At 47.2% G+C, this 27,982-nt stretch overlaps 1 protein-coding gene across 2 annotated transcripts in view; it reads left to right on the forward strand.

The window, feature by feature from the left end:
• The window catches only part of LOC119172130 (BICD family-like cargo adapter 1), a 202,250-nt gene that overhangs the window by 169,072 nt on the left and 5,196 nt on the right, over window positions 1-27,982 (forward strand). For both annotated transcript variants that reach the window (XM_037423139.2, XM_075890005.1), the window contains exons 3-7: window positions 1,090-1,236; window positions 4,970-5,164; window positions 13,822-13,932; window positions 23,202-23,417; window positions 23,512-23,777. In XM_037423139.2, coding sequence (XP_037279036.1) covers window positions 1,090-1,236; window positions 4,970-5,164; window positions 13,822-13,932; window positions 23,202-23,417; window positions 23,512-23,777 — 935 coding nt within the window. The remainder of the gene's footprint in view (window positions 1-1,089; window positions 1,237-4,969; window positions 5,165-13,821; window positions 13,933-23,201; window positions 23,418-23,511; window positions 23,778-27,982) is intronic.

Genomic DNA, 27,982 nt, shown 5'->3' on the forward strand with positions numbered 1-27,982 from the left:
GAAGCAAATAAAGTAAGGGGGTAAGTCAGCGCTACATAATAGTCTTTTCTGTGGGGTGAGTTTTAGGCCCTTCGAACTGTTACTTTTCTTTTCTTTCGTTTCCTTCGTCCAATAGAGTGATTATTGCGGAGCTGGTGTGCGTCAGAACGTGTGTAGCTGACATTTGTAAAGCTGGCTTTGCCTCTACAAGATGATTTGTACAGTGAAGCCCTGTTTCAAAAACGTGCCTTTCGGAATTTTTTTCCCTTTTTTTTTTGCGTGTACTTTTAGCTTTTACATTCCATTGCTGTCCTGCCCGCACGACTATATTTTACGAAAAACATGCGTGCTGTTGACACTGAGTATGCTCGTTGCCGAGGATGATACAGCTTAAAGCAGCGTGGCGGGACAAATGATGTTTCTCGAAGCTGGTAGAGTGGACACGAGCGATTTGTGGACTGAAGACTCTGGCAACCGTGAAGCTAAGTGGGAATCTCCTACATAGCAAAGATCATGAGGTTTTTCGCGTCGCTCATCCTTAAGTAGGTGGTCATCAATTTTCTGGTGAATGACACGCACGCAAATTTCAGAGTGTGGCTGTCGCTTGTTTGTCCATCCATTGGAGGAGCAATGCAGTGAAACACTGCATTAGTGTTTTAGTATTCTATATAGTGCAGTGGATAAACAACTAGTTTTCCAGAGAAACGTTAGTTACAATATCCAATGTAATGAAAATATGTGGCTTGCGCGCACCCTTGCGTGTGATCGATGTGCCGGAAGCGATCAAACAGGACAAATCGGAAACTAGATGTAACTTCGCGATGCATAAAACGTGCGTAGGCAAGTGCGCGGCGCTGTTGAAGTCATCGGTGAGTGGCTGATGCAAGACCTGAATCGCCACAATCGGGCCTAACTACTATTTGGGGACCTACTTCACCGGTGCTCACGAAACTATACAGTTTACGCATACGCCACCGTTTACGACCCCGTCTAGTCGTATACAGGAGATTTTCGCATCTTCACATCACTCGCGGACGTGCAAAGTCGGCATAACTGTCGGTTCGATGTCTGGTTGATTGTACCTCTTATGATTTCTTCTCTCTCGCGCAGATCACGCTCCTGTCTGAGCGCAAGGCCGAGCTGGAGCGGCGCATCTCTGCACTGGTGGACGAGCGCGAGAGCCTGAGTCTGTCCCTCGAGGAGTCCGGAGACCGCATACTGCTGCTGGAGAAGCAGAGGCACGAGTACGAGACGCAGGTGAGGCTGGAAATCCCGCTGGTCTCTCAGGGGACGCGACCGCAACCGATCTACCTGTTTGTGTCGCCGCTGTTTAGCTATGTGATTGAAGCCCACGCGATGACAGTGCGGACTTGATTAAATTGCAAGTGCAATGATAATGAAAGACATCCGCCACTGGCATGCGACTCAGTAATGATCTCGCTATTCTACGTTTGTACTCCGCCATATCTGTTAAATAATGGAATGGTGATGTAGGTGGTGTAATTGCAGTTGAGAATGGGGCAAGAAGAAGTGCGGTCGTACACGAATGCACTTCTTCAGCACTCTTTTTTTAGACGTCGCTTGTCAAAGTTGTGCCATGTGCATGTTCGCCGAGCTGCAGACGTAGTTTCGCACGCATTCTCGAGCATCGGAACACGTGATACAGCCAACACGTCACTGCGAGATTGTACCGAAACAGACTAAAGAGATGCTTGAATGAACAATGCGGAAGAGTTATATTTATAGACGTCTCGCCTGGTTGGACCTGCATCCTAGGGCGTGAGGGTGCGCCACTTCCGCCGGCAAAGTCACGTACGTGGCTACGCGAACGTACAGTCGGCGGGAACCTCGATATGTATACTGTCAGGTGCGATGTACAATCGTAGCACGCGGGCTTGGGCGTATATAGCACACCGTCGCTCATTTTGTGTATAGCACGCCGCTTCCGCACCCTTCGCTTCCGAGACCAGGGGCGTGAACGCTGTCGATCACGGAGGTGCGTTATTATGTACGAGATCGACAGAAAAACACGTATGCGCAATCCTGTTTTCGGCGACGCGAGTTGTTGAGGCGCGCGGAGAACAATACGAAGGCGTTGTCCGCACTTGGAGCAACGGCGAGTCGCGCCGAGGTTGTTCTCTCTCTCTCTCTCTCTCTCTCTCTCTCTCTCTCTCTCTCTCTATATATATATATATATATATATATATATATATATATATATATATATATATATATATATATATATATATATATTTTCTCTCTCTCTATCTATCTATCTATGTCTCTTTCTCTCCCTGCTTGTTTGCCTTTGTTTCTCTTCATTGCTTCTTCTTCATCTCTTACACTTAGCACTGAGCGTTAGCTATAACGCTGGTCAGACACTCGCACGAAGGAACAAAGAGGTAGAGCAAAAAGAGGGGAAAGGTGAAAGAGACGCGTAATCTCCAGAAATATGGGACAGGGCTGAAGGCGATGCGGAAAAAAAAAAAATCCGGCTAGCCGTTACGCGGACGCGCGCGGGGACAATTAGGAGGAAGTGTCCGGCTCATTTATGCACTTCCGCTACACGGGAAGACGACGAGTCCCCGTCGAAACCGGAAGCGCGTTTGTTCCTACTCTTCTTCCTTTTTGTTTCTTTACTTTTTAACCTTTTCAGACTTCGTAGAGAAAGCGCTCCGCTGTGCGAACTGTAATGTTTCCTCGTGATTGCTGCGGTTTCGCAGGTGGCGAAGCGTTCGAAATTCCAGCGCCGCCTATAGACGGCGCTGGCGGCGCATTGTATACGGTGATGCGTCGAAGGAACGCGAGCCGCGCTTGACAGGAGTGATTTTCACGCCTCCTTGGCGAGCGTGAACGTGTTACTGCCTGTTTGTTTGTTTGTTGCTGCTACCGCTGCTGCGCCTCGCACTACCCTCGGAACACGCGCCGCGTAATTGACCGTCCGCGCTCGGCGTCGCGACTCGTTTCACTCACTGTGCGCGTACTACAGCTCGCGTTGTCGGACGGTGAAGTCGCTGACTCACTTGCGAACTGCGACAGACACCCGCGCGCGTTGCGAACTCAATTAGCGCGCCTGCTTGCAACATGGAGAGATGAAAATGAGCTCGACCAACGGCTTTCGCATCTCACTCACTTTTTCAATCTTGTTCGCACAGTCACTAGATCAACGAACACTGCTTTGCTTTTTATTTGTTTATATATTTTTCGTCTTTCATTTGGGAGCACCGTCGTTTAATGTCAATTACGTTCCGAGGTTTTTTACGCGGCGAAGCCGCAGTAACTGTGAGGCACGCCGTGGCCGAGGTCTTCGGATTAGGTTTGACAACCTACGGTTCCTTAAAATGCAACTAAGTATAAGTACAAGAATGTTCTTGCATTTCAACCCTATCGAAATGCCGCCACCGTGGCTGGCGGCCGAACATTCTTCCTCGAGCTTAGCAGCCCAACACTTGAGCTGCTGTGTTGCCATGCCGGATCAGCGCAGTATGGCTGGGAAGTCCGGACCATTTTCGAAGGGGCTAGGATGCCAGGATGGAAACTAAGTTTTACGACAACCTCCATGTCAAATGATGACAAAAAAAAAAAGAGTGTCTCACTTGCTATTGCAGGGCCTTGTCATGAGAAATTGTAAGTCTCCACGTCAATAGCCCACCGGGCGTGTGTGTTTGCGAACGTCTATTTACGAACGCGTCTTCACGAACGTGTGTGTTTGCAACGGCGTGTGTATTTACGAACTAAATATTTGAGTCCTTATAGCTTCATCTTCCAAACTTTTTATCTTTCCCAACCCTTGCCTTGTTTGCATAACTATCCGCAAGTCGTATAATATAGTAATGTAACGGTGACTCCCACTTCGCTTGCCCAAGTACTCATCGTCCAGTGAATATATGGCGTCATATCTCTGTAGAGAATAACGAACTATGGGTTCGGGAGGAAATACGGAACACACCGCGCTGTTGTTGTTGTTTTCATCTGCGCATGGCTCGGACCCAATGAAGGGAATCAGCTGCATATAAGGTGAATTTTTCCGATACTTTCGGAATTGCTTCATAACTAAGAACGCTAGTCAGTTATGATTTGGCGTGCCAATTGTGAATTTCAAAATATGAAGCGCTCTGGGGGTGTCCACAGCCTTTTGTTTTGTTTTGTTTCCCTGGGAGGTTGGCTCATACGCACTCAGGGGGATTGGCCAAGAAAGTGTAGTGCAGTTTTTCTGTGATCATTTTAACTATGTGCAATGAATTAGTATTATAATAAGACTAATGTAAAAATAAAAACAACATAAAAAGAGCAAACGAAACAAAATCAAGTTGAGCAATTTTGAGATTTGAGGTGTTATGTTTACCACTCAGCTGCGTTTACTTCACTCTGCCCTTGAGAGTAATAAATATATTTTTTTTATTGAAGATCACAAAGGTATACGCTTGCGATTGCCTGAATATAATCGCAAACGGCATTGAAAGCATCCCTGTGGCAATGTCCCAAAGCTGAGGCGCCAAAGCTTAGCGCCGTTTCCGCCGTCAATCTAAGGCCTATTTTCCGAAATGGCATAACTAGTAACCTTTTTCTAAGTATCTCGTAGCGGCGACAATACAAAAAATAATGATCTAGTGATTCCATTTCTCCGCAGAATGCGCAGAGGGGTGATGTTGTCTGACCAGCTCTGTGTAGATACAGGTTTAGGGGGGGGGGGGACACGACATCGAAATTTAGTAATTAAGACTTCGAGCTTTCTGGACTGACTCCAGTGGGGTTGCCATGGAAACATGAGGTGGTTATAGTCTGTCCATGTAATTACTTTTTCTATCGTATCAGTGGAGATTGCTGATTTTCGATATCTTATAGCCATGATATATTCTACATCTGGCAGTATGGACAAAACTGGCCCATCAAGTGCGGCTCGTGCTAAGGAATCGGCCAATTCATTTAATCTTAATCCACAGTGACCCGGAACAGCCTTGCTGCAGTCTTCTTCTTCTTCTACTCGTAGATCCGGCAGCAGCAGCGGGACATGGAGGAGCTGAGGATCGCCAACGGCCACCTGCAGGACCGCGTGGACGCCCTGCAGAGGCAGCGTACCTCGTCTCCCCTGCTCAACGGCCTGCTGAACGCGGGGCAGAGGTCGCTCTTCAACGAGATCGAGATGTCGTCTAGTTCGTCGGCCGACGACGAGGCCGGCAGCATGGTGAGTGTCGGGCCATTGTCTACTACCATACTGTGTGTTGTACTTTGTTTCCTGTACAGTATTGTATTATGCTACCCTGTACTTTACTACACTCTAGTCTGCAATATGCTATACCGCATTATCCTATACTATACCATACCATCGGCGTCAAATGAAGCCCGAACAACGGCAAGCATTCGCAATGGTTAGAACGCCCGCCCTACAGTCATCATGAATGACGGGCGCACGCATGCAGGTTGGCAACACTGTGCATACGAGCGCCCGCCGGTGGTGATAACAGGACAGCGCGCCCTTGGCCGTCACAAATGATAGCAGCTTTTTGGCTTTCATTCGACACTAGTGCTACTGTACGCTACCGTATTGCAGTGGTGTGTGTGCACTTGTGTACTAATCTTCGAGTTGCACCAGGAATGCGACAAGAACAAGTGAATGAATATTGCGGTTGTTACAGCAACAGTTTCCGCGATGTACTAATAATTTGGGATTATTTTGTTATTGGTTTCATGTAGCGACTACTTCGTGCATTATTTATAGCAAGGTAAGTGCATCGACTGTCACCCTCCGCGGTGGTTTTGTGGTTATGGTGCTTGAATGCTGACCCGAAGGTCGCGGGATCGAATCTCGGTCGTTGATTGATTGATTTATTTGTGGGGTTTAACGTCCCAAAACCACCATTTGATTATGAGAGACGCCGTAGTGGAGGGCTCCGGAAATTTTGACCACCTGGGGTTCTTTAACGTGCACCAAGAATCTCGGTCGTGGTTACCGCGTTTCAATGAAGGCGAAATGCCCGTGTGTCAGTTCAGGTGCACGTTGAGGTAGTCGATATTTCCCTAAGCCTCCACTATACAACGTCTCTCATAATCATATCGTGATTTTTGGACTAACACACCAATAATAATAATAATAATAATAATAATAATAATAATAATAATAATAATAATAATAATAATAATAATAATAATAATAATAATAATAATAATAATAATAATAAGAAGAAGAAGAAGAAGAAGAAGAAGAAGAAGAAGAAGTGCATCAACTATCATGTCTTAACAAGCAATAAATGTGACCCCATCCTCCATTCCTTCGGGCGTTTCCTTCCAGCTTGCGAGGTGTAGCACCTTATGAAACGCAGCGTCTTAGATTATCTGTATTCTCACGTAAGAAAAAAGAAAAACAAGAAATGATTACGACACTTCCTGTACGCAACCGTCCCCTTCTTCTTTCTTGCTATCTGTAAAAATCAGGCTTTTCGAATAATCTTGCCCTTTTCACTTTCTTTTTTTCTTTTCTATCTACATTATGCATCTTGTTCTTATCTGATTTCTCTATCTTTTAACAAGCATTGCATTGCAATTTTCGTTATAAGGTACAGTGTGATCGATCCCCCTTGTGAGTATGAGCCAAAATCTTTTAGGCGACAGAACAAAACGAAGCCGTCCGGGTAAATTCTGTCGGTTCTGCCCCTTCCACGATGCCCTGTGTGATGGAAGTCGCATTGTCTCCGGTCCTGCTTATTGTCTGCGAAAGCAAAGTCGATGAAGTAGTGGCGGCAAGTGCCTGGCGGGGCCGTTGCATGTCGCGACCTTCGCGCTTCCCGCCCAGTTCTGATGATTGTATCGACTGCTGCGCCGCGCGAGAGGCAGGTTCGTTGCATCGACGTACACGAAACGCAGGCCCAAGACAGCTAACCGTCGCCTGTGGTTGCGGTAAGAGTGATCGAACTTTCTTCGCGCGTTCGCCTTCCTTGGCTGCGTATAGCAGTATTATTACACCGCATCGGGCGATTGCAAATTCGAGGAGGAAAGCGCAAAGATCGAACAAGGGAATAGAAAACTAGGCTATAGCTGGCTGTAATGCATGGTTTAACTGACCTAAGCGCACACAAACTAAGAAAGGGTTAAAAAAAAAATGACCGGGTATCGCGTGCTTTGTTGCAAATGTCATCGAAAGATATTTGCAGCAAAGCAGAGGGCTTTTTCGTGCATAGCGTCGCATTTTCAGCGCAAACTATGAAACACTAGAGTATTTAGAATTACGTATATGTTTATTATCTAAAAGAAACACATCACCTAACACTTAGGTATTGATGTTGCACCTCAGATATGCGTAATATTTGCTTTTTCATCGACAGTGTTTACAAGTATGAACGCAGCCATCAGTTCAAGCTGGCTGGCTGTTCATCAAGTGCCTAAACATTGGCCAAGTAGCTGAATTGTGTAGCAGGCAGAGAGACGGAAAAACAGATTTCTTCCAACGTCGTCTCATATCCATGTTCATGTAAATGACGTCTGTTTTGTCATCATCGTTAGAGTATGTCTAAGAAGGAAATGTTCTGTTGAGTGTTATTGACGTTTTTGGAAATAAATTTTTTCTAAACAGCAAGACCAAAATTTTGGCGTTGAAGTATCCAGAGAAAGACTATCGTCTTTAGAAAAAAAATAAGGAAGGACAACAAGATAAACGCTTACACGCAACTAAAAAAAAATTGCTGAACAAGGAAACATACAAATACAACAACCAGTTCACCGATGTATGCGTGACCAGACGAAGGTTCGTTTTTCCTTGATAGCATTTCGTGATAGTTTATCGCCATATTTAACCAACAGTTTTTATGCTTAGCCTGCAAAAACGTTCTCGTCAAGCGTGCGTCGGGTAGTTGTGCGTTGTGTTTATAAGCTTCCGTGTGTATATCTTTTTTTTATTTGCGAGGAAGCGGATGTACTGACCTCCTTCCTGTTTTCCTGTGCGTTTAGATAAGTTCAACCATGCAAAGATCGAAGCCAGTTCGTGCACACGGAGACCACATCTGGACTCGCAAAACAATCCCTTAAAAGCAATTTTTGTTTATTTCTTTCGCTCAAGTTTTCACTCAACTCCTGTTGTCGCGGCAGCTGCACTTCGTCGGGACCGAAATGAAAACGCAAAAATGTGCATGGTTTTTCGATTTCAGTGCTCATTAGCAATTGCCAGGTGCTCGAAAGTTAATCGCAAATCTCCGTTTACGGCATGCGTCATAATGATACGACAGTTTGGCACATAAAACCCTGGAATTCACTGTTCAACACAAAAACAGTACCTTGGTTCATTTTTTTCCCACATGCCATCCACAAGATCCTTATTCTTTTGTATTTCATGTATGTTGCTTTTTTCGGTTATACATCTGGTGACACGATATGAGGCGTTCCTTCCGCACCGTTCAATTGCAGCCACAACTCCCACCCGTAAATGCAGCGCCATATTTTGGACTCACTGAAAAACTATAAGGTAAAAAAAAATGCACCCGTTGCATCTGAATAACATCGAATCGGGACGCGAGGAAGCATTCCCCGTGACGGAACATTACAGTCAACGTTGTGACGTAACGCACACACGAGTCTTCGGCCACCTCTGAAACGGAGAGACGGTTGATGTGGTTGGACGTTTCGGAAAGCTGATTGATCCACAGCGCGAAGTAATAACGCGATCGCGAAGGCCGTATATGCAAATGAGCGCCAAGCGCGCCGCCACAATCGAATTGCGAGGACTGCGAGTCCGCGCGGCGATCGACAGGTCCGTCGCTAAGCTCTTTTACAAAGGCAGGCCGGAGCAGACATACAACGTATTACGCGGAAAGTGGAACCAGTTTCCAAACCTTTTTTTCTTTTCCTTACTTTTTATCGGCCTTTGGATCCGAACCGGTCGGCGGCAAAACGGAGCCACTAGTGTGCGCCGATTAAGCGCGCGTTCGCTCGCCGGAACAAAACGCTTGCTGGCGTACGGCGGACAGTGCCGACCGCTCCGTAGTTCGCGAAGGCTTGCGATGCGGCGACGACGACCAGTCTTCGGAGCCCGGCGCACCCTCTCCCCTCGATGACGTCACAAGTTTACTGGGGGTACGTAAGGAGTGCGCGTTATCGTGTCAATAGACCATTGTCATGGGCCTTTTTGTTTCGATGTTTCGAGGCACGCGGTAATTCGGGTTTTCAACCAGCGCGAAGCACGATCAGTATGTGCCGTCTATTGTTTAGAAGCTTGTGCCTGTAGCTCTGTGTTAAGTGTTCGTAGTTGCGTATTTTGTTCTCTTGTCACGGAGGCCGCAATGTGATGTCTATACGGAATGCAATACAATTACTGAAAATGGGAGTAGCGAGATCTATTGTTTCGGTATGTTGGAATATTAGTTGGTGCTAACCAGTGAAACTTATGACGGTTCTTCTCGCGACATGGCGTGGCTTGTACGTGCATGAGGGCGTAACGGGCACACACACCTGCCAGGACGTTCTGCTAAAGAGATTGATCCGTTCTTGTACGCTTGCTGTTAATGCCAAAATGTTTTTCGTTGGCAAAATTCTGCGACAATTTTTCCAAGTTGTCTGCATGATCAGACCGCAGAACACACATAATCTTTCTTATTATATGACTGAAATATTTTTTCGAGGTTAGGAAAAAAACAACGAATAACTGACAGTGGAGTGATAGGTTTCTCCATTACGGGTGCGTACCGTTTAGTGATTTAACATAATCGGCATCTATATCATCATGGTATTGTTATCGCAGGTCTGTTTTTATTAAGCTATGTGTATCCCCATTAAAATAGACTGTCACTTTAAGAAACATAATACTACAAAAAGTAATTACATGACATGTCGATGGCGTGTCCATGGTGACGAACTTATCTCCCACCGTAAAGGGGGAGCTGTAACGTTAAGAAAATTTTTTCATTATATCTATCATCTTTTTTTCACTTCGTATCTCGCGCTTAAATTTAATAAATAATATGCAGTCTATATTGTATTACTGTAGGTAAGCAGCGTAAAAGTTAGACGGGGCGCACAGGAGAAGCTCACACACAACACATCTCTATACTGTAATTTTCCCATTCTTGATATTTACGTTACTTGTTAAATGTACCCAATTCATGGTCAATCCACCGCAGTATATATGTATACATAGGTATGAGCCAGATTTGCTAGGTGGACATGAACAAGAACGCAGTGTTTACGTTGCACACCGCCCTGTTTTGTTCGTGACTATGGACTTGACGGTGAGCTTCATTGCAAAATCATAATTAATTTATACGCTTCGACATGACACAATGGTTTGTGGCCCAGTCCTTTGTTTCGTGGCTCGCTTCGATTATTGCATATTCTCTCGGCTAGCTGGCAATCTCGACACTCTCGAGCTTGCGGTGACTTAGGGCAGTTATGTGCAATCGTGTTACTGCACGAACACCGACCACACAGGCTTGCTCGATGTGCGCGCATGGGCGCTTTGTTTTCTTGGACCTCATTAGCATACAATGACACGCGTACGACTAAACCCGCGCGTTCGCTGCGTGATGTGTCTGAATTACGCTCTAGCTTGGAGCGTGTGCAAGGTGGAACTTGTCGAAATTGAGTGAAGCGGGAAAAAAAAGGTGGCACGAGAGAAAGCAAAGGGAGAGAGACAGAGAGATGCTGAGCCTGATCACTCAATGACGTTGAAAACGTCCTTTGGTGTTCGTTAACATTGCATTCGTAGTTGCCACTGCTTTTGTCTGCACACGTGCGAGTCGTCAAATAGTTTGCAGAGTAAGCATACGTTCGGCAGGGTCGTGCCTATATTATCTTCATCACCATCATGTCTTTTTAATTCAAATTTTCGTTAGAACATGAAAACACACAACACTGATTAGGCCTATAACAATTCGTTAACAGTTGTCTAAATAAATATGCAATTAAGTGAATAAAGTGGGTTAACATATACGCTACTTGATTAAGTACACTTCCATGAAAACAAGAGAAAAAAAGACACAGTAAAACATAACGAAAAGAAGTATATTCTTGATAAGACATTTGCAATATCGTAAAACGCGTATATCTTGTCGTAGACGCATTGATAACGACTCTTTCGCATTTCAAAGAAAATTGTTGCTTCATCGGCTTCTCGTGGTACCGTTACTCAGGCTATGGTATACACAGACTCCGCAGTGGAAGGTTTTAGATAATGCTGAGTACCTGAGGTTTGTCGACGTGCGCCGACATTGCACAGTACACGGGCCTCTATAGCGTTCCACTTACGTCGAAATGCAATGCGGTGGCCAAAGTAAAACCGGCGATTTTCGGGTCAACTTCTGAACACCACAACGGCTAATTGAGCGAATCCTGAGAATGTACGTGCCGAAACCACATAATTATTAGACAGTCCGTATCTCCGGAATAGTTTCGAGTGTAGCTGCGGGGGCTCTTTAAAGGGCCTCTAAACGGCATCGCAAAATACAAAAAAACAAAATGCAAACTCAAAAGAATTGTCAGAAAAAAAAATCTCTGTAGCATCTACGTACTGTGCCCCATCTTGATCTTTCACCGTCCATGTGGTTATTGGCGCTATAATGCGTGAATTTTGTTCTAAAAGCTGGCCCATAACTCTATTAATGCGCTGACCCATGGTCATTTATCTTTAAGTTACCACGCTGTAGTTAAATGAAGCGCATACGCTCTCGTAATGAAAGACGCGCAGCTGAATCATGGGGCTATTTTTAGCAGCGACCGCACCATGCTCGCACACTTCGATTCCGAAGCTTTACTTCACGACTGGATGAAGTTGTCCACCAGTAAAACTAAACCGCTCAGTGCGTGAGCCCGGCCTCTAGGTTGAAACACGCACAATGTTAACGGACTGCCTGAATGGTAGCGATATTACGGAGCGGTACCGCTTTGCTTAAACACCGTATATAGTGCTGCCGTATCTATACACTCTGCGTTGAAATACTTCGGCCAGCAGTAGTGTATATAGGGTGTGTCAGCTGGGTAAGAAAGTAATTATGCACGAGTGAGTAAGCGAGAATGAAAGTGAGCTTACAGACGTCCTCTGTGAGCCCGTCTGATTGATATTGCTCAGAGTTTACGGCACTTCAGAGTGCATGTATATAACACTTGGTAGATACATCGGCGCTGCATCATTTGCATAATTGCCGGTCGGTGGGTGTATCGACAACCACGCGCGGTGCACGTTCACCTGCGGTATGTATACCTCCCTTTGCGAACTTACGTCGTGTTAAATTCGGATATCCTGACGCCAAACTTTATAGAGATGCACACTTTATAAAACTACACGAGGCGCTCTGCCCCGTATGAAACGCACTGGGCATCTTAATGTGCGCCGCTGAGAAGCATGTTATACATTTCCCTGTAATATGCAAATGAGCAGTTCTTGTCGCACGCTGCGTTGCTCGTGCCTTCACACTTGAGATCAGTGGGGCGTAAATTCATTCGCGAGGTAGGTGTTTGCACATAAACGCGATGTTCGTTCGACACTTCATTGCATCTGTTCAGGAACGCTGCTGATTGTTTGGAGATCAATGCGTGGTCGTATAGAGATGAATGGCCATGGATATGAATGTATGGTCTTGAAGATGAATACATTATCAATGCTTGCATGGTGAAGACAAAAACTACGCGTCCTGTTTCAGACTACCATACACTGACCGTGTTAGAACATCATCATTGTACCCGTTGCGGTGGCACATGTGGTTTCAGGCGTTGTGATTTTCGGAAAGAAATTACAAAACCGGCGAACTTACATTCATGTTTACAGGCAGTTCATGAGTTAACTGATAGCACTTGCTGAGTCGTCACACTGCCCTAAAATTATAAACAACTGGGAGGCCAAAATGCTATTCGAAAAAAAAAATCCATTCTGTTTTCTTGAGTGTACAGGCATCTGTATCCATGCGAAGACCATTAGAAAAAAGACGCTACTCAGTGAAAAGCTCATGTGCCGTATGTTGACATTCCGTGTGGTTCATGCGAGAACTTATACATGTCACTGCTTAATGAGGAAAGTGCGGGAGCACTCCGCCATTTAAAAGTCACAGCAATTACGCGAATGCGGCTAAAAGCGCCGGTGAGCACGTGTGTATACTTTCCGGCTCATTCCACATTTCACCAAAGCTGCGGAGAGGTCTGTCAACGTATGCAAAGACTACATGTCGGCTAGATACTTGTTGTAAGAGTGTTCTTCGCTTTGTTTATCTTCTGCATATATGTATTTTCATAGTGCACGTTCCTACCAAACTTTATCTCTGTTGACAGTGGGGCAGCTTAAGAGACCGCGAAGTGGTTGTCTCATTGGGTGCTGTGTAGGTACCACTTCGGGAGTTCGATGCGCTACTCTCGGAGTAGCAAACAAGCGGAAAAACAAGAGAAAGGACGCCGTAGAACAAAAACCAGATAATCAGAAAACAAATGTGACGATCATAAGAGAAAGAACAGAAAGAGGAAGAAAGTATCGCGTAATCACTCGAAAACAACACGAAAGAACAGAAAAAAAAAGCGGATAGGCACAAGATAAACACAAAGGAAAACACAGGCGAATCACTGCTGCGCAGTTCATGCAACGCTCGCTCGGAGTATACGTTTCGTTTGCGAGTAACGTGGGAAACCGCGTGCTATGTCCAGCGACCCTTCGCTACTTTTCGTGGCTTCTACTGACATCGCTTTGCCCTTGACGGCTTACAGAAACGAGAACAGCTCAGCAGTGGGCTTTATTCGTGGGCTTTATTCCTTGTCACAGAGCTTTTCGAAAGCTGTCCTTAGTATCATCTCTTGCTGAATTTGCTGCAGTATACGTGTTTGCTGCTTGTTACGCACTGTCCCTGTCCACGTGAATGATGCGCGTTCGGTGTGTACCTGCAGGGCCGTCGCAGCCGTCAGCCCTCGCAGCTGGGCTCTTCATCGGCGGGCTTTCTGGGGGACTTCGACGAGATCGAGTGCGACGACTGCGACCTGGCTACTGACGAGGACAAGGTCTGTTCTTTTTCTCTCTCTCTCGCCCCTCTTGTGCGGATACTGCATCTCCCTGAGCGCTACACTTCGTTGCTTCAGTCGTTCCTGCCATTTCCACGCGTGCATTTTCGCTGCTCGTAACTCCCATTACTCTGAAAACGTTTCGCATGATGCGTCACAACGTTGCACGAAAATGATGCGAAACGTACTAAATCTATTAAAATGACCCATTATGGTAGTTGAAAAACGTTTCATTAACGAGACACATTGAAACTATACGTGGCGGCAGTTTCCTCTATAGCGCTATTTGTCATTGAAAACATCACCTAAGCTTTCGTGAGTGGTTTTCTCTTCGCCGCGCTTTGGACGTGAGAGCCCGTGATATTGCCAACAAACAGCTGCTCAATTTTTCACGATGAGCTCTATAGTTCTTAAGGATTGTAGTATTTATATATTCCACTGACTGTTTGAGCTAGCTGACTGCTGTGAGCTGCCCTTATTAACGAAGCTCCAATTATATCAATCAATCAATCAATCAATCAATCATAAAAGTTAAGAAGAGAGCTCTCAATACAATAAACACGTCCTTAGACTGAGAGTGAAAGATTTTTTTTTTCAAATTTTAATCTCCATCATACGGGACGTGCTTAAAATTGCAGCATTTCTGGGGTTGGTCGTACTGGTTATTCACGCACGACAGCAAGTGTCTATTATTAGTACTGCTGTAAGAAGTGTACCGTGACTCCACGAGTGATCCCAAATTGACGGCTCGATCGGTCGTGTAAGATATACACGTATCCTATAACGCCGAAACGCGCTTTTGGCGCGAGCCCCATGACAAGCCGCGCTATTATCCGTCGCGCACGAGCACCTTTTGCGCAAACGCATGCGATGAAACCGGAGAAGCACGCCGGAACACGAGGCGTTCCAGGTCGACGGCGCACAATTATACCACGACCGCGTAGCGACTGGTGCTTACCCGCGCACTATACCATCGCCGGCCAATCGTTCGCTGCCTTTTGAGATAGATGGATGAAGAACTTTATTGAGGTCGTGGAGGATTCCACCACAGGGGGAAGATCGCGGGCCGCTACCACGTAGGGACGGGGAGGCGTAGCCACGTCTTGGCGCTTCTTCTGGACAGGCTTGAGTTGTATGAAGACCGGGCTCTTGAGCATGAAACGAAAGGCGTTTGCAGGAAATTATTGAGGGAGATAGAGAAAAAAAAAGAACTGGATACCCGGCAGAGTCGTTCACGTCGGTTGCATCACAGTCGTGGAATCAATAAAGTGCCCGCGGAAACAGCGTTGGTCTTTCTTCCTTGTGAATAAACAACGACTGTACTTCTGTAGAGAAGAGAGAAACCGTACCTTTGCCAGAAAGGCGAGGCAGGAACCGCAGGCGGAAAGAAGGATATTGCGCCGCGCGTCCGCCGAACGTGGCTCTTCTGCCCTCTTAAAAAGCTAAGACGGTATACGTGCACGATGAATAAAAGACGCTACCGTGTGGTTCACCGAAAGTCGCCGCTATATATTTCTCTACCAGCCTACCCAATACGAAAGAAATATCGGAAAGGGAAGGAACAACGATTCGGAGTGTGCTATAGCTGTTCCAGGACGGACGATATCGCGGGTCTCGACGCTCGCCCAGCCGCAAAAGTGCATTGCTCGTGGGATTTCCCCTGCGCGAGAGCCATTCGGTCACGTCCGCAGAACATGTCGAGCAGGAGCCAGAACGGCGCCAGAGGTCTCTGCAGCATCGTGGAGGATGGGAGAACCAAAGCGTTGTGGGAGTGGGATGAAGATTGTGTACGCTGCAGAGGGAGCTATTGAGATGGTTATAAGGAGAGTTCGGCGTCATAGGTACACTCGCGGCGTAGGTAGGAGGGTATGTTTCAGATAACTTGTGCCGAGTGTTTTTTTTTTTTTATTAGCGCTTTGTAAGGAAAAGCCCGGCAGAAGGGAGGGGAGGGAATCAGCAGAGCAGTTAACTGAATAGAAACCAAATATTCCGACGCCTCTGATAGGCGTTGCAACTTTTCTTTTTTATATTTTTCGCATACCATCTTATAGGTTATTTAGGCAATATTCATTAATTACCCATATCGGCGGTTATCTGAGCATAAACGAAGTATTCCGGTGTTTCTGAACATGCCTTACTGCTTTCATATATTGAAGATGTTTCGCAAGAGTTGAAAAGTTAATTCGGCAAATCTTTCTTAATTACCCATATTGGCAGATCAGTGGTTACGCTTCTCTGCTGCTGACCCGAAGGCCGCGCCTTTTATTCCGGACGCGAAGGTCGCGTTTCGTTGGCGGCGAATTGGTACTGTGCGATGTCAATGCTCCTTAAAGAACAGCAGGCGGTCGAAAGTTCCTCAACCCTCGTTACGGCGTGCCTCAAAATCTTAACGCAATTTTAGGACGTACGTAAAGGCTCAGATATTGTTATCGTACACAGCTTGGCGGACTGAAAAAAATATATATATAGGACGTGTCGCGTACGATTCACAACAGTATATACTGGGCAAATGCGATACGAGTAGCGGGTATGTTTTTTATTGTTGTTATTCCTTAGTGCAAGTTTGAAGAAACGCCCTGAATAAGGGCGTCTACGGCGTACGGGGCACGAAAACGTGCGTGCAGCAGTTGCACACGTGCCTCGAGATATGTCCCCGTTCGGTCTCGCACAGCCGAGCCCTTTGTTTCCGCGACACAAGTTCTATCGCCGCACGACCCCCCACGCAGCGAGAAAGGTGCGCGTTATATACTGCGAGGAGCTGATTTAGGTGAGAGGTCTACCAAGTTCAACGGCTGCGAGTTCGTATTTTTTTTTTTTCAAAGAAGCCGACATGTGACTATATCGCATGGATATGGCATGGATATATCGCATGGATTTGACATGGATATATATATATACATATATATATATATATATATATATATATATATATATATATATATATATATATATATATATATATATATATATATATATATATATATATATATATATATATATATATATATATATATATTAACGTATAGTCTTCCGTTTCCGTACATGCCCTTCTTGAACCCGCAATCTTTTAGGGGCGTAGCTCCTTAGACCATGGGTCGTTCCCTTCTCTGTAGTCGTCGTAGTAGTACTAGTAGTAGTATGTAGCCACGTCTAGTTTATTAATTGCTCAATAGATGGCGTTGTGTGTATATGTCCTTGGAATATATTATAACTAGATGGAGTTAGCGATTTTCACAGCATATCCACGGAGTGAATGATGATGAGTGGGGCGAAGCGTCCATCCGTCCGTTCGTCTGTCTGTCTATCCGTCCATGCTTCCGTCTGTCCGTTCCTCCATTCGTGCTTCCGTTCATCTGTCCATCCGTGCGTCCAGACGGCCGGCCGTTTTTTTTTTTTTCGTTAGTTATCACTGATTCTGTGACTGTTTACGTTAGTTACGTTTATCGCTTAGCAAGCAAACACAATTGTCAAGCGGACGTATTTATCATTAAAATCATACATTTTAGTATTTACGTTTAGTGAATGCAAAATCAGCGCCCCACTGGGGCATCTCACTCGGATCGCAACAATGCCGAGCCCACTCTTGATCCGAGCCACAGAAAGAGCGCACCTGATCCCAACTTGCAGCCTAACACTGTAGCCTCACTCACACCAGAGCGATCGGGTGTGTCACAGCGTCTTCCACTGCAAACAAGCAAGGTGCCGCGGCTGACGTCACGCAAGAACGTAAAGCATGCGTAAAGCTGGATCAGTGATGTGATCAGATATGAGCGCCGTCGTAGTGAGAGCGTATGACAGCTACCCGAGCCGGAGCATTGTGCTCCGGATGAATCAGCTGAATGTATTCAGAGCACTTGAAAATGGCCGGCCCAGTGTGCCGTAAGTAAACTGCGGAACTATGGGGGGGGGGGGGGAGAGAAATTGGCAACAACAAACACCAGAAAAGTGAAAGTCACGAAGAGCCACCACAATTACGCACTTCCTCGTGCTCGAAACGAACAGCGGCATTAAAAGACTCAAGCGAGGAGGGAAAGAGAAAGAAATAAAGAGGTCAGCGTCATGAGCGTCCATCTGATAACGAAGCCCGCCGCCCGAAAACGCACGACAGCGAGAACAAATGGAGCGTTTCCACGCACACGGAGGTTTTGGGAGGCACTATTGAAAGGAGGCATATTGCAGGCAAACCTCCGGGCACGCTTCAGTGCGCCTGCGCAGCAAGGGGGAAGCAGTAATGGCGCCTTTGGTTTCTGAGGCCAGATGAAAGGAAGAGAGAGGGCTAAACTGGAAGACTTTCTCCTTCCGTGCCGGCGAGCCTTTAGTGGGTACTTTATACGCCGCCTTGTGAGCGGATTTGTAGGTATACACACACGCGCGGTCTACTGGTTGTGCACCGTCCACAGTGGGCGAAGTATGCGGCCGTTCGAAGTCGCGAGGAAACAACAGAGAAGGAAGCAGATGGCTTCAGCACACAGTGTCGCCACTCTCTCCACATAAGCTCTACTCGAAAAATAAGGGCGTGTTTTTGTTTTTTCTCGAGACTGCCCCCGAAGACGTGTATATACGTCTTGTGTTTACCGCACGGCCTGTGTCGTGCGCTGTATTCGCGGCGTGGCACTCATTTCACTGGTCTCGCGCGCGTGCAGTCGACCTCCTCGGAACAATGTGAAACAGGGCTAAAACCAGCCGGAGGAAATCCACTGGCGTCCGTTATCGGCCCTTAGCGTGACCGCTAAGGTTGCTACCCGCGTTCCCTTAAGCTTTAATTGTTCCCGTTTCCTGGCCACACTCGGAGCGGCCGAACCAAGTGAGCTTGGTAGTTCGGGACTGCTGGATTAGCACTGGCGCACGCGCGTTCTTGCCCGGAAGCGATTTCCCAGGGCGTCTACCTTCCGACGGTTTGTTTCGCTGATCACGAAGATTCATTGTTTGGACTGACCGGTATTCCTCTGTGGCTACGCGCGCGCACTCCTGGGCGGAACACGAACGGAGGTACTTTTATCTGCGGTAGAATCGAGTGGTTGTGGATACGGGGTGGCCGACAGCGGAAGAGATTTTTTTCTTCTTGGTCGACGCACTTGTGCCAGCTCAGTCGCATGCAGCCACACACACACCGTACGTTGCTCGCGACCATGGGGCACATATTCGCCAAAGAAACAGCGCACACTTTCCATAGGATTGCGTAACGCTAAATAGATGTCGCTATATTAAAATAAAATAATAATGGTTGATTGGTTTTAGCGTTGTAGTTTGGTTATAAGAAAGACAAAAAAATGCCGTTCTGACTATATAGTTACCTCCTTGTTTTAGCGGTGTATCATATCACTTAAGGCATAGGTAATTCCCGCACAGAAGAGACAAGAAGAGAGCAGAGTGGATTAGGGAACAAATGGGGGTTAAGGATATCATAGTTGAAATCAAGAAGAGGAGACGGACATGGGCCGGGCATGTAGCGCGTAGACAGGATAACCGCTGGTCATTAAGGGTAACTAACTGGATTCCCAGAGAAGGCAAGCGGGTTGGGGGGAGACAGAAGGTTAGGTGGGCAGATGAGATTAAGAAGCTTGCGGGTATAAATTGGCAGCAGCAAACACAGGACAGGGTTAACTGGCGGAACGTGGGATAGGCCTTTGTCTTGCAGTGGACGTAGTCAGGCTGATGACGATGATGAATTCCCGCACGTTGTCTGACACGGTGGATGAGCGGTTTCGGTGCTCGATTGCTGGCCACGAAGGTCGCCGGTTTGGTCCTGGCCGCGGCGGCCACATCACGGTGGAGGCGATATGAGGCCAGTGTACACGCCATTACACGTTAAGAAACACCAGGCGGTCGAAATTTGTGCACTCTCCGCTGCGGTGTTCCGCATAAACATGCCCCACCGCGGTAGTCAAGTGGATAAGGTACTAGGCTGATGACCCGCAGGTCGCGGGATCGAATCCCGGCTGCGGCGGCTGAGTTTTCGTTGGAGGCGAAAATGCTGTAGGCCCGTGTGCTCAGATTTGCGGGTACATTAAAGAACCACAGGTGGGTCGAAGTTTTCGGAGCCCTCCACTACGGCGTCTCTCAATCATATGGTGGTTTCAGGACGATAAACCCCACATAATCTTATCCACATAACCAAATATCGTCCATGGTTTTGAGGACGTCAAACCCCAGATACTATTATTCCCATTCACTAATGAACAAACCATATTAATGATTTTTAACGAATTCTCGTCTGCGACGTTATTCCATCGCTGGCGGCTTTTCGTGTAGCCCGCGTGCCGCCTGGACATGCGTCGTCTGGTGTGCAATTATTGTAGATACGTTCGTTCGTATATAATCGTGCTTATATCGTGCTCATCTTGCTTAGCTACGGCCACGTGGGGATACAGTTGTGTTCTGTACATGTGAATTAGTTGTTCACTTGAGTGAACAGCGCTTATATGCATCGTGATCCTTCAGGATTTTCTCACGCATACTTCGTGGTGCCGTTTTATAATTGATAATAAATAAATATATAAATAAGTAAACTTAAAAGAATAAACGAGGACTGTGTGCCGAAAGCTTACGCACATCATGATCGATGCAAGCCACAAGCGACGCGCACGAAGGTGCAGAGGAAGGGGGCAGCCGTCTCTCCTAATCAATTTTCCAAGTGTGTGTGTGTGGAGGGGGGGGGGGGGGGGGGACTTGCTCCGCGTCTAACCTGCTCCATCATCTTTATCATCTTTTATGAAGCATGGTTACTACCACGTGGGTTTTTCGCGATAATGGCGGTCGAAGCCCCGCTGTTGTGTTCCAAGAACTGTTTGCGTTCCATCTGTATACGTCAGGAAAGCCGGTGACCAAAGGCATTCCATTCTGAGAAGCAAGTGGACGCTGAATTCACATTGTTTTCATTTTATCCACTGTGAGGCGCGTTGCCTTTTGGACTCGGAAACCTGCGCACGCTAATGGACCAGAGTTTTATTTTGCGTGTTGCGCGCAAAACAGCATTTTGCCCACATTCATTCTCAAAATGGAGGTCATGAATCAGCGTGCATGAGTTCTACTCGTCACATTATGAAGTTACTATTACTTATATTACCATCGCGTTAGAAGCGTAGACGATCACGTTAGCGATACAAAAAAAAAAAGGCAGCATATCCACGAAGTGAATGATGGAGAGTGGGCGAAGAATTCGTCCGTCTATTCGTTCTTGCTTCCGTCCGTCCATGTGTCCGTCCGTGCGTCCGTCCGTCCGTCCGCACGTCCGTCCCTGCGTTCGTCCATGCATTCGCCCCTGCGTCCGTCCATGCGTTCATCCGTCCGAGCAGCCATCCGTGCGCCCGTCCATGCATCTGTATGTGTGTCAATTCGTCCGTCTAGTCAACACTTCAACTACCACCATCTCGCATCTTTTCATCATATATTCCCCATATGGAAGCACCGCCATCACGGCTCGTGCTTCGTGTCTACTTCCCACCTTTAACCACCTCGAGTTCATGGTACATTGCCGCCAGCACGTAGTGGGTCGACAGCAAGAGCGGCTCTCAATCTGGAGGAAAAAGAAGATCGCGTGCTTCTTCTCTGTTCGAGAGCCAGCCACGACTGACGCATTGTCCTGGAGATTGCTACCCGGTGGTTTAATAAATCCCCCAGTACTTGTGACTCATCGTGACAATATACTAGTTCACTGTATTCATGGCACTGCGGCCCAACGCTAGCTAAACCTTTCTAAAACCAAGAAGGTTACGCCCAGCGAGTATAACGTAGCTACCCTTTCTTGTCAGATAGTGCTCAATGTACATGCCAATGGCTTCTAATGGGGAATGAAAGACAGGAGAATTCGGCTTTTAGTTAACGCACACGCTGCTAATTTTTTATTGTTCAACAACGCACAGGAGAAATCTCCCACCGGCACCACCTTGCAGGTCAAAGCGTAAGACATGTTACGCACTACTACGAGGGACAAACGGGTGCCGCTTTAAGGAGCTTCGCCCCTAAAGAAGGGGGGGGGGGGGCACAAAAGAAAAAAAAAGTTCTGCGAAATGAACTCAACAGCTTTTTGCACAGAAACCTTTTATGGCATAAAAAGAAAGTTTCTTCTATCCCTCTCGTTTAACCTCTGCTTTCGCGATTTCCCTGCGCGCCATTTTCTTGGCTCCTGAGTCGGGAGTTTCTAATGCGGTCAACAATTTCTAACGCGTCTCGGAAATCAATTGCTACTGCGATAAAAAAAAGGAAGCAGTTAACTTATACAACGGACAGGATTTTGCACCCGAATCTCGGTAACGCTGAAAACTTGTTTCTAGCCCTCTTATCTTTGCGTAAGTTCATTAGCGAATTACGCGTACTCTGTTTAACCGTTGACCTGTTTGCGCGCTGACCCGAGGGGTCGTTAAAAATAAAGCGCGTAGCGTCTTTGCGCTTCAGCTCCCAAGTCATGAGAGCTAACATATGCGCTCACCCGTTGCAACGTGAACATTGCCTATGGTTTCGTTTTTTGTCTTTTTTGTTTTTTTTCGGCGGTCGACACGGTTCTTCATACAACGTGATAGTGGTGACTCCTTTTGCGGAGTACGTATCAGCTTATTACTCAATTGGACTCCCCCTTTTCCATCAGTTGTCACTCATTCGGTTGGAGTACAAGAACGGCTGCCCAAGCAGAGTGAATTGCTACTACATCAGTTGACAGCCCTCGAGAACCTTTCTGGAAATGGGTCCGTATAGATGTAAAATTAGTATACAGTCCAAAGGAGTTGCGCGTTGCTTTTGTTTGTAAAGTCGTAAGATAGACTACCGGGTTATCTTCCGTGGTTGGCCGCATTGCAGTTGGAGTAGAAGTGAAAATAAACTTTGCATGTTAAAGAATGTGTTCAAAATTAGTATAGGTATGCAATCTTGACCTTGTTTATTGAACTGTATTGTTTCTATTCTCTATAACTTTTTCTGTATTTATACGTTATCATATTTTTAGAGTGTTATGTTGTGTTTAGAGTGTAGATGCAACGTTATCTTTCATCTTGGCATTATTGTTGCTCTGACGTTGAATTTACTAACTGTAATGTTTTCAACCCTAAAGTAATGGTCATCAAGTGATGTAGGCATTTGAATGAATGAGTTAAATGGAAATCCGCTGTGATAAGACCGCTACAGCACAGCCAAAGTGAACCCTCGTTCTTTGCTGACGATGTTCGCGATTCACTTTAGCAGTTACATTGACGCTCCACTTGTATATAGCGTACACTATGCAAGTTCCCCACACATGCTGATGTGATTCGAGCTCCTGGTGGTGTTATGTGGTGCAGCATCTTCGGCAGGAGCTGGCGCAGGCGGTGCAGGAGCTGCAGCGGCTGGCCTCCGAGCTCCGTCGTCAGCGCGAGAGCAGCTCCACCACGAACTCGGACAGCGGTGTGCCGCCGTCGCCGCAGGAGCTCGACCCGAGCGAAGTGAGCGCCCACATGCTCAACGCCGTGGTCACCGACCTGAGGGCGCTGCTGCACGACATGCTCGCCGGAGGAGCGGTAAGAGATGTCGTGCACATAAAAGTCTGGTCTTCAGTTATCTTAGGCCCGCACCACAGAACACCAATGACGTCGCCTTCGACGACGTGCGCAGGCCGTGTGCCAGGCGTGCCAGGCGGCTGCCGAGCGCGCTCGCGAGGAGGCCGAGCTGCGGCGCGAGCTGGCCGACAAGAGCGACGAGCTGCGCCGCCGCAGCGCCGACCTGGCCGAGGCGCAGAGGCAGCTGGCGCTGCGCGACACCGAGCTGCGGGCGCTGCACGAGGAGCGGGACAGGCTTCGCGACGACGTGGGCAGCAGCCGCATGGCCAAGGACGAGATAGTCAAGAAGGCGTGGGACACGCGAGACCAGGCTGTCGCCAGGTACGTATACTCCTTTACTTGTACGTAGATGTAAACTTGTGATCATCGTCAACTGTCGCATATGGTTGCTATACCACGCTTTTAGATGCGGAGTATCTTTTGCTCGGGTTTATGTCCCGCGGTCTCTACACTACCATTGCGCATGCGCGTCCCCTCCCCCTTTCTCCCCCACCCGCCTTCCTGCCTCGCAACGCCGACGCAGGCAGCGTCCGCTAGCGAGTTTCTTGATTGAAAAAACCGGCTACTCGCGCTGCACAACCGTTCACTGGCCACCCCGTATTATATGCAATGGATCTTAAACTCCAAAGTAGTGCCAGTGAGAGATTCCCCCTGTGCATCGTTGAAAAAAAAAAAAAAAGCTCGCAGCGTGCGTGTTAACTAAAAGGGGACTTAGGGTCTTTGTGTTGGAGTCTTCTGTCTCTCACTGCCCATTAGCTGCGGCTGGCATGTTGCAGTATAGAAACACCGCTCTATCACTGCGTGCTTTGCGCTTCCTCAGGTTTCTCTCCTGCGCAACGTCGCGATGAGCGCCAGCGTGAACGTCGCCGCTAAAGTAAGCAATAGCGCCCGCTGCTTCGCATTTACACATGCTTTCTTTAGCGGCAGATGGCGTAATTTTTCTTCACATTCAGCGCATCCACTTTCTATTGTGTAATATTTATTGAATGTCAACGCAACTGCTGAAAAGCGCATATGTGTAGTCAATCCGGCTGTCTAATCTACCATTAGCCTTATCTTCCCTTGGCATGTTGAAACAATAAAAATGAAACTAATCAAGAGGCCGAGACTACATGCACAAAAGCAAATCGATGTTATTTCTTGCCATTTTATCACGGTAAACGTCTAACATGCCTTGAAAAAAAAAAAACGCGTAAGTTGACCGTCGGCGGTAACACGAGTGGTGTGTGGAATATCGTCACGTGATGTCTATCGTATGATACCATGGCGACATCACAGATCGTCAAAATGTGTGACGCCCTGGCGGCGTCATCACGACGTGACGTATTATAGTGACGTCATCACATGACACCGGCACTTGGTCAAAGGCGGGCCGATCCCGGAGGCATTGAAAAATTACGTTAGGCGCACACAGCTTTGGCGGGGGAACGCGGGTGGAATCGATTAATCAAATGAGAAGAAAAACGCCACAGCTTTGCCGCAAAGGCGAAGCAACGAACGCGATAGCAACAAATGGGAAGGTCACGCGAACAATGGCAAGCAGGTGGAAACGTTCCCCGTGTTTCTCACGCACAAATGGCGCACAAAACGTACTCACAGGTACAGATTAATAAAGTGACTCAGTTGTTACTTCGCTGTGTCTGAAAAGTGCGCCCTTTTCGCAAACGGAGACTGTGCAGCGAGTGCAGTTCCCTTTGTGCGTCCGGTAACTGCAACAGAATCGTTTTGGTGAAAGCTAAAGACGTACGATTCTCCCCACCGCGAGATAAGCACGCGCGTGCGTACGCGTCCACCCCCCCCCCCCCCTCTCCTCTGCAGGGCGAAGTACGCGTGGGAGGTGAAGTGACGTTCGTCCTCTCCCGAATTACAAGTCAGATAAGCGCGCTCGCAGGAGAGACCAAAGTTCGCAAAGTAGCGACGCATGTCGTTATGTCGTTACACGCGCGCCTTCTCTTTTTCCCTCCTCCTACCTCTCCGAGGCCGGCGTCGCGTCGGTATTGGCCAGCCAGGCCAGATGCCCGTCGGCACTCTCTAGTAGACTTTTTCTGAAATAAATGTTTTTTACCACCACCACCAGATGCCGTCACGTGAGACCGTTCGCAGAGTCCGTTTGTTTACAGTCGCTCACAAGTACTCTCTTTGCTCTCGAAGCGCGAACTCCCTAGGGTACAGCGCATCTGTTTTGACGGATACGAAGGCGTCCTTCCGTGCGCGTTGTGCTGTGAGAAACTTTTCAACCAAGAATGACGTTACTGTTCGTTGTCTTGGGTGACTGTTGTGCATCCTGACACCAGAAGAAGTGTAGTGACTGCCGGAAGCTCTTCATGATGGCGCCAGTTGAGCGCAACGAGTTGCGAGAATATACGTAGTTGCATAGAATCGGAAGTGAAAACTTCGAGCCGACATTTTCAAATTCACTTTTCGAAGTATAGTTACGAGTCTTTTCCTCGAAGTATGCTTCGATGTTTTCTCAATTCGCAGTTAAGCCGCAGTTAGTTGTGCAGTTAGTTCTCGAGTCACAGTTAATTGTGCAGTGAGACCGCGACTTCACACTCAGGTTTCATTAACGATCCTGCGGATGGCTGTATTTCGGTCAACAATACATGCATCCGTGTTCTGCTTGTCGATATGCGCCGACTGACTGAGTTCGCGATACCGGTTTGTGCGCTTAGCGTGCCCGCGGAAAGACAATCGAAAATGTGATTGCAAAAGTTCCCCGAGATTCCGCGCTGTTTGTTGCGTGGTCGTATATTTTAGAGCAAATTGCTTTCTGTGGCTCTTTTATGTTGCTCAATCAGCCGGTGTACTCGCGATGCGAGGAAAGCTATGCAAAGCTTGCACGCTTTGGTGTCGCTGGGTGCGTGCATTGTTTAGAACCTGGCACATAATGCGCGATGGTTTGTTTAATATTTCGTGTGAAGGTTTATATCCGCGACTGTCCGGAACACTCGTGAAGTAATCGCGTATGGTGGCACGCTAGTTCAGCTATATAGTTCGTGCATCAGATAACTCCACAAGGCGCACTTCCGAAATATGATTAGTGCGCGTCTAACTACTTCACGGAACAACCGCAGCTGTTCAAATGTATGAGCTGTAAATGATGAACACCTTCCGACACATTAAGGTGGACGCCTTAGATGCCTCCTCAGACGCTAAAATTGACCGTGGTCGACATCGCCGCCACGCGTCGAAAACGTCAACGCGAGTTGTTGCTTCCACTGAATAATAGCCACGGTGAATGCTCTCTGCAAATATTTAGTGCCACTTAAACAGAGCTGTCATGCGCCAAAGTTACACTCGTTTAGGTAATTTTAGGATGAGTTAGACTGCTGGCGCGAATGCTCTCAGCGCACTGCCTGCCAAGCAAGCGCTCCTTTCGCTAAAGGGCGTTTGCTACGCAGGAGCAAGGCAGATAGCGCCACGTTCGAAACAAGAGGGCGAACGAGAGGAGACCGAGACGAAATGCAAGCGGAGGAAGAGAGTGTCCCTACTTTGCGAAGTTTCAGGGGTTTTAACCACGCTACGTGGATGCGGCGCTTCGTGGAGGCGAATGCCTTTAAAGCGCGCCCAACGCGAGCCCGTCGCGCCATCTCGCCATTGATAACTAAAACGCGCTCATGTTTCGAAGCTCCGAGGACTGCTAAACGGTGTATGGTGTATATGAATAGTTTGCCATTAGCTCTCCAGAACAGTACGCTTCATGGCGTAGTGGTTAACGTCGCGTGCTGAGAATCAGTAAGTAGCTGGCTCGATTACGCGCGACAAATGCTTGCCTTCTGGCTTTTTCCTTTCCAATAATATAGTACATATTGCTCAACGTCACTTCCGTGACAGAAGCACGTCAGCGCCACCGTAGTGGACCCCGACATAAAACACTTCCGTGTTAAAATTTGGCTTTCGCCTTGTAATCGTCTTCATTTTGAGAGACAACATGAATATTTGTCTTCCACTTGTCTTTATTTTCCGTGTTATCGTGTAATTTTTTAAACTCCATTAAACCATTTTTTATCTCCACTAGTTATTACTGCACTAGTTATAGTGCTCTGTCGCTAAGCCGCAGGTCGCGGGATCGAATCCCGGCCGCGACGGTCGCATTTTCGACGGAAACCAAAATGCTTGAGGCCTGCGTACTTGGACTTCGGTGCAAGTTAACGAACTCCAGTTACCCACGTGGACGAAATTTCCGAAACACTCCTCTGATAATTACATGGCCGTTTCAAAACGTTAAACTTCAACAATTATGAACAATAATTATCATTATTGCAGTATTTTCACAACGCCTCGCGACTTAGAAATGTGTTTCTTCATGTTTGCTTCACCACGCAATAATGCATAGTGCAGTGAAACCCGCTTGCCGGTGAACCTACTATTCAAGATTATGGCGGCGTTGCCGGCTTCGAGAAAAATGCTTATTGATACCAGATTCGTTGGCGCCTTGGGTTTGCCTGTTCTGTTGAGTACCTAAAATTCAATTTTACGGTTTATCTCCCGCAAAAATGAAAATAAAAAACAGTGACTGTCACAAA

Source organism: Rhipicephalus microplus, chromosome 3 (assembly GCF_043290135.1).
Source record: "Rhipicephalus microplus isolate Deutch F79 chromosome 3, USDA_Rmic, whole genome shotgun sequence".
NCBI classification, from domain to species: Eukaryota; Metazoa; Arthropoda; class Arachnida; order Ixodida; family Ixodidae; genus Rhipicephalus; species Rhipicephalus microplus.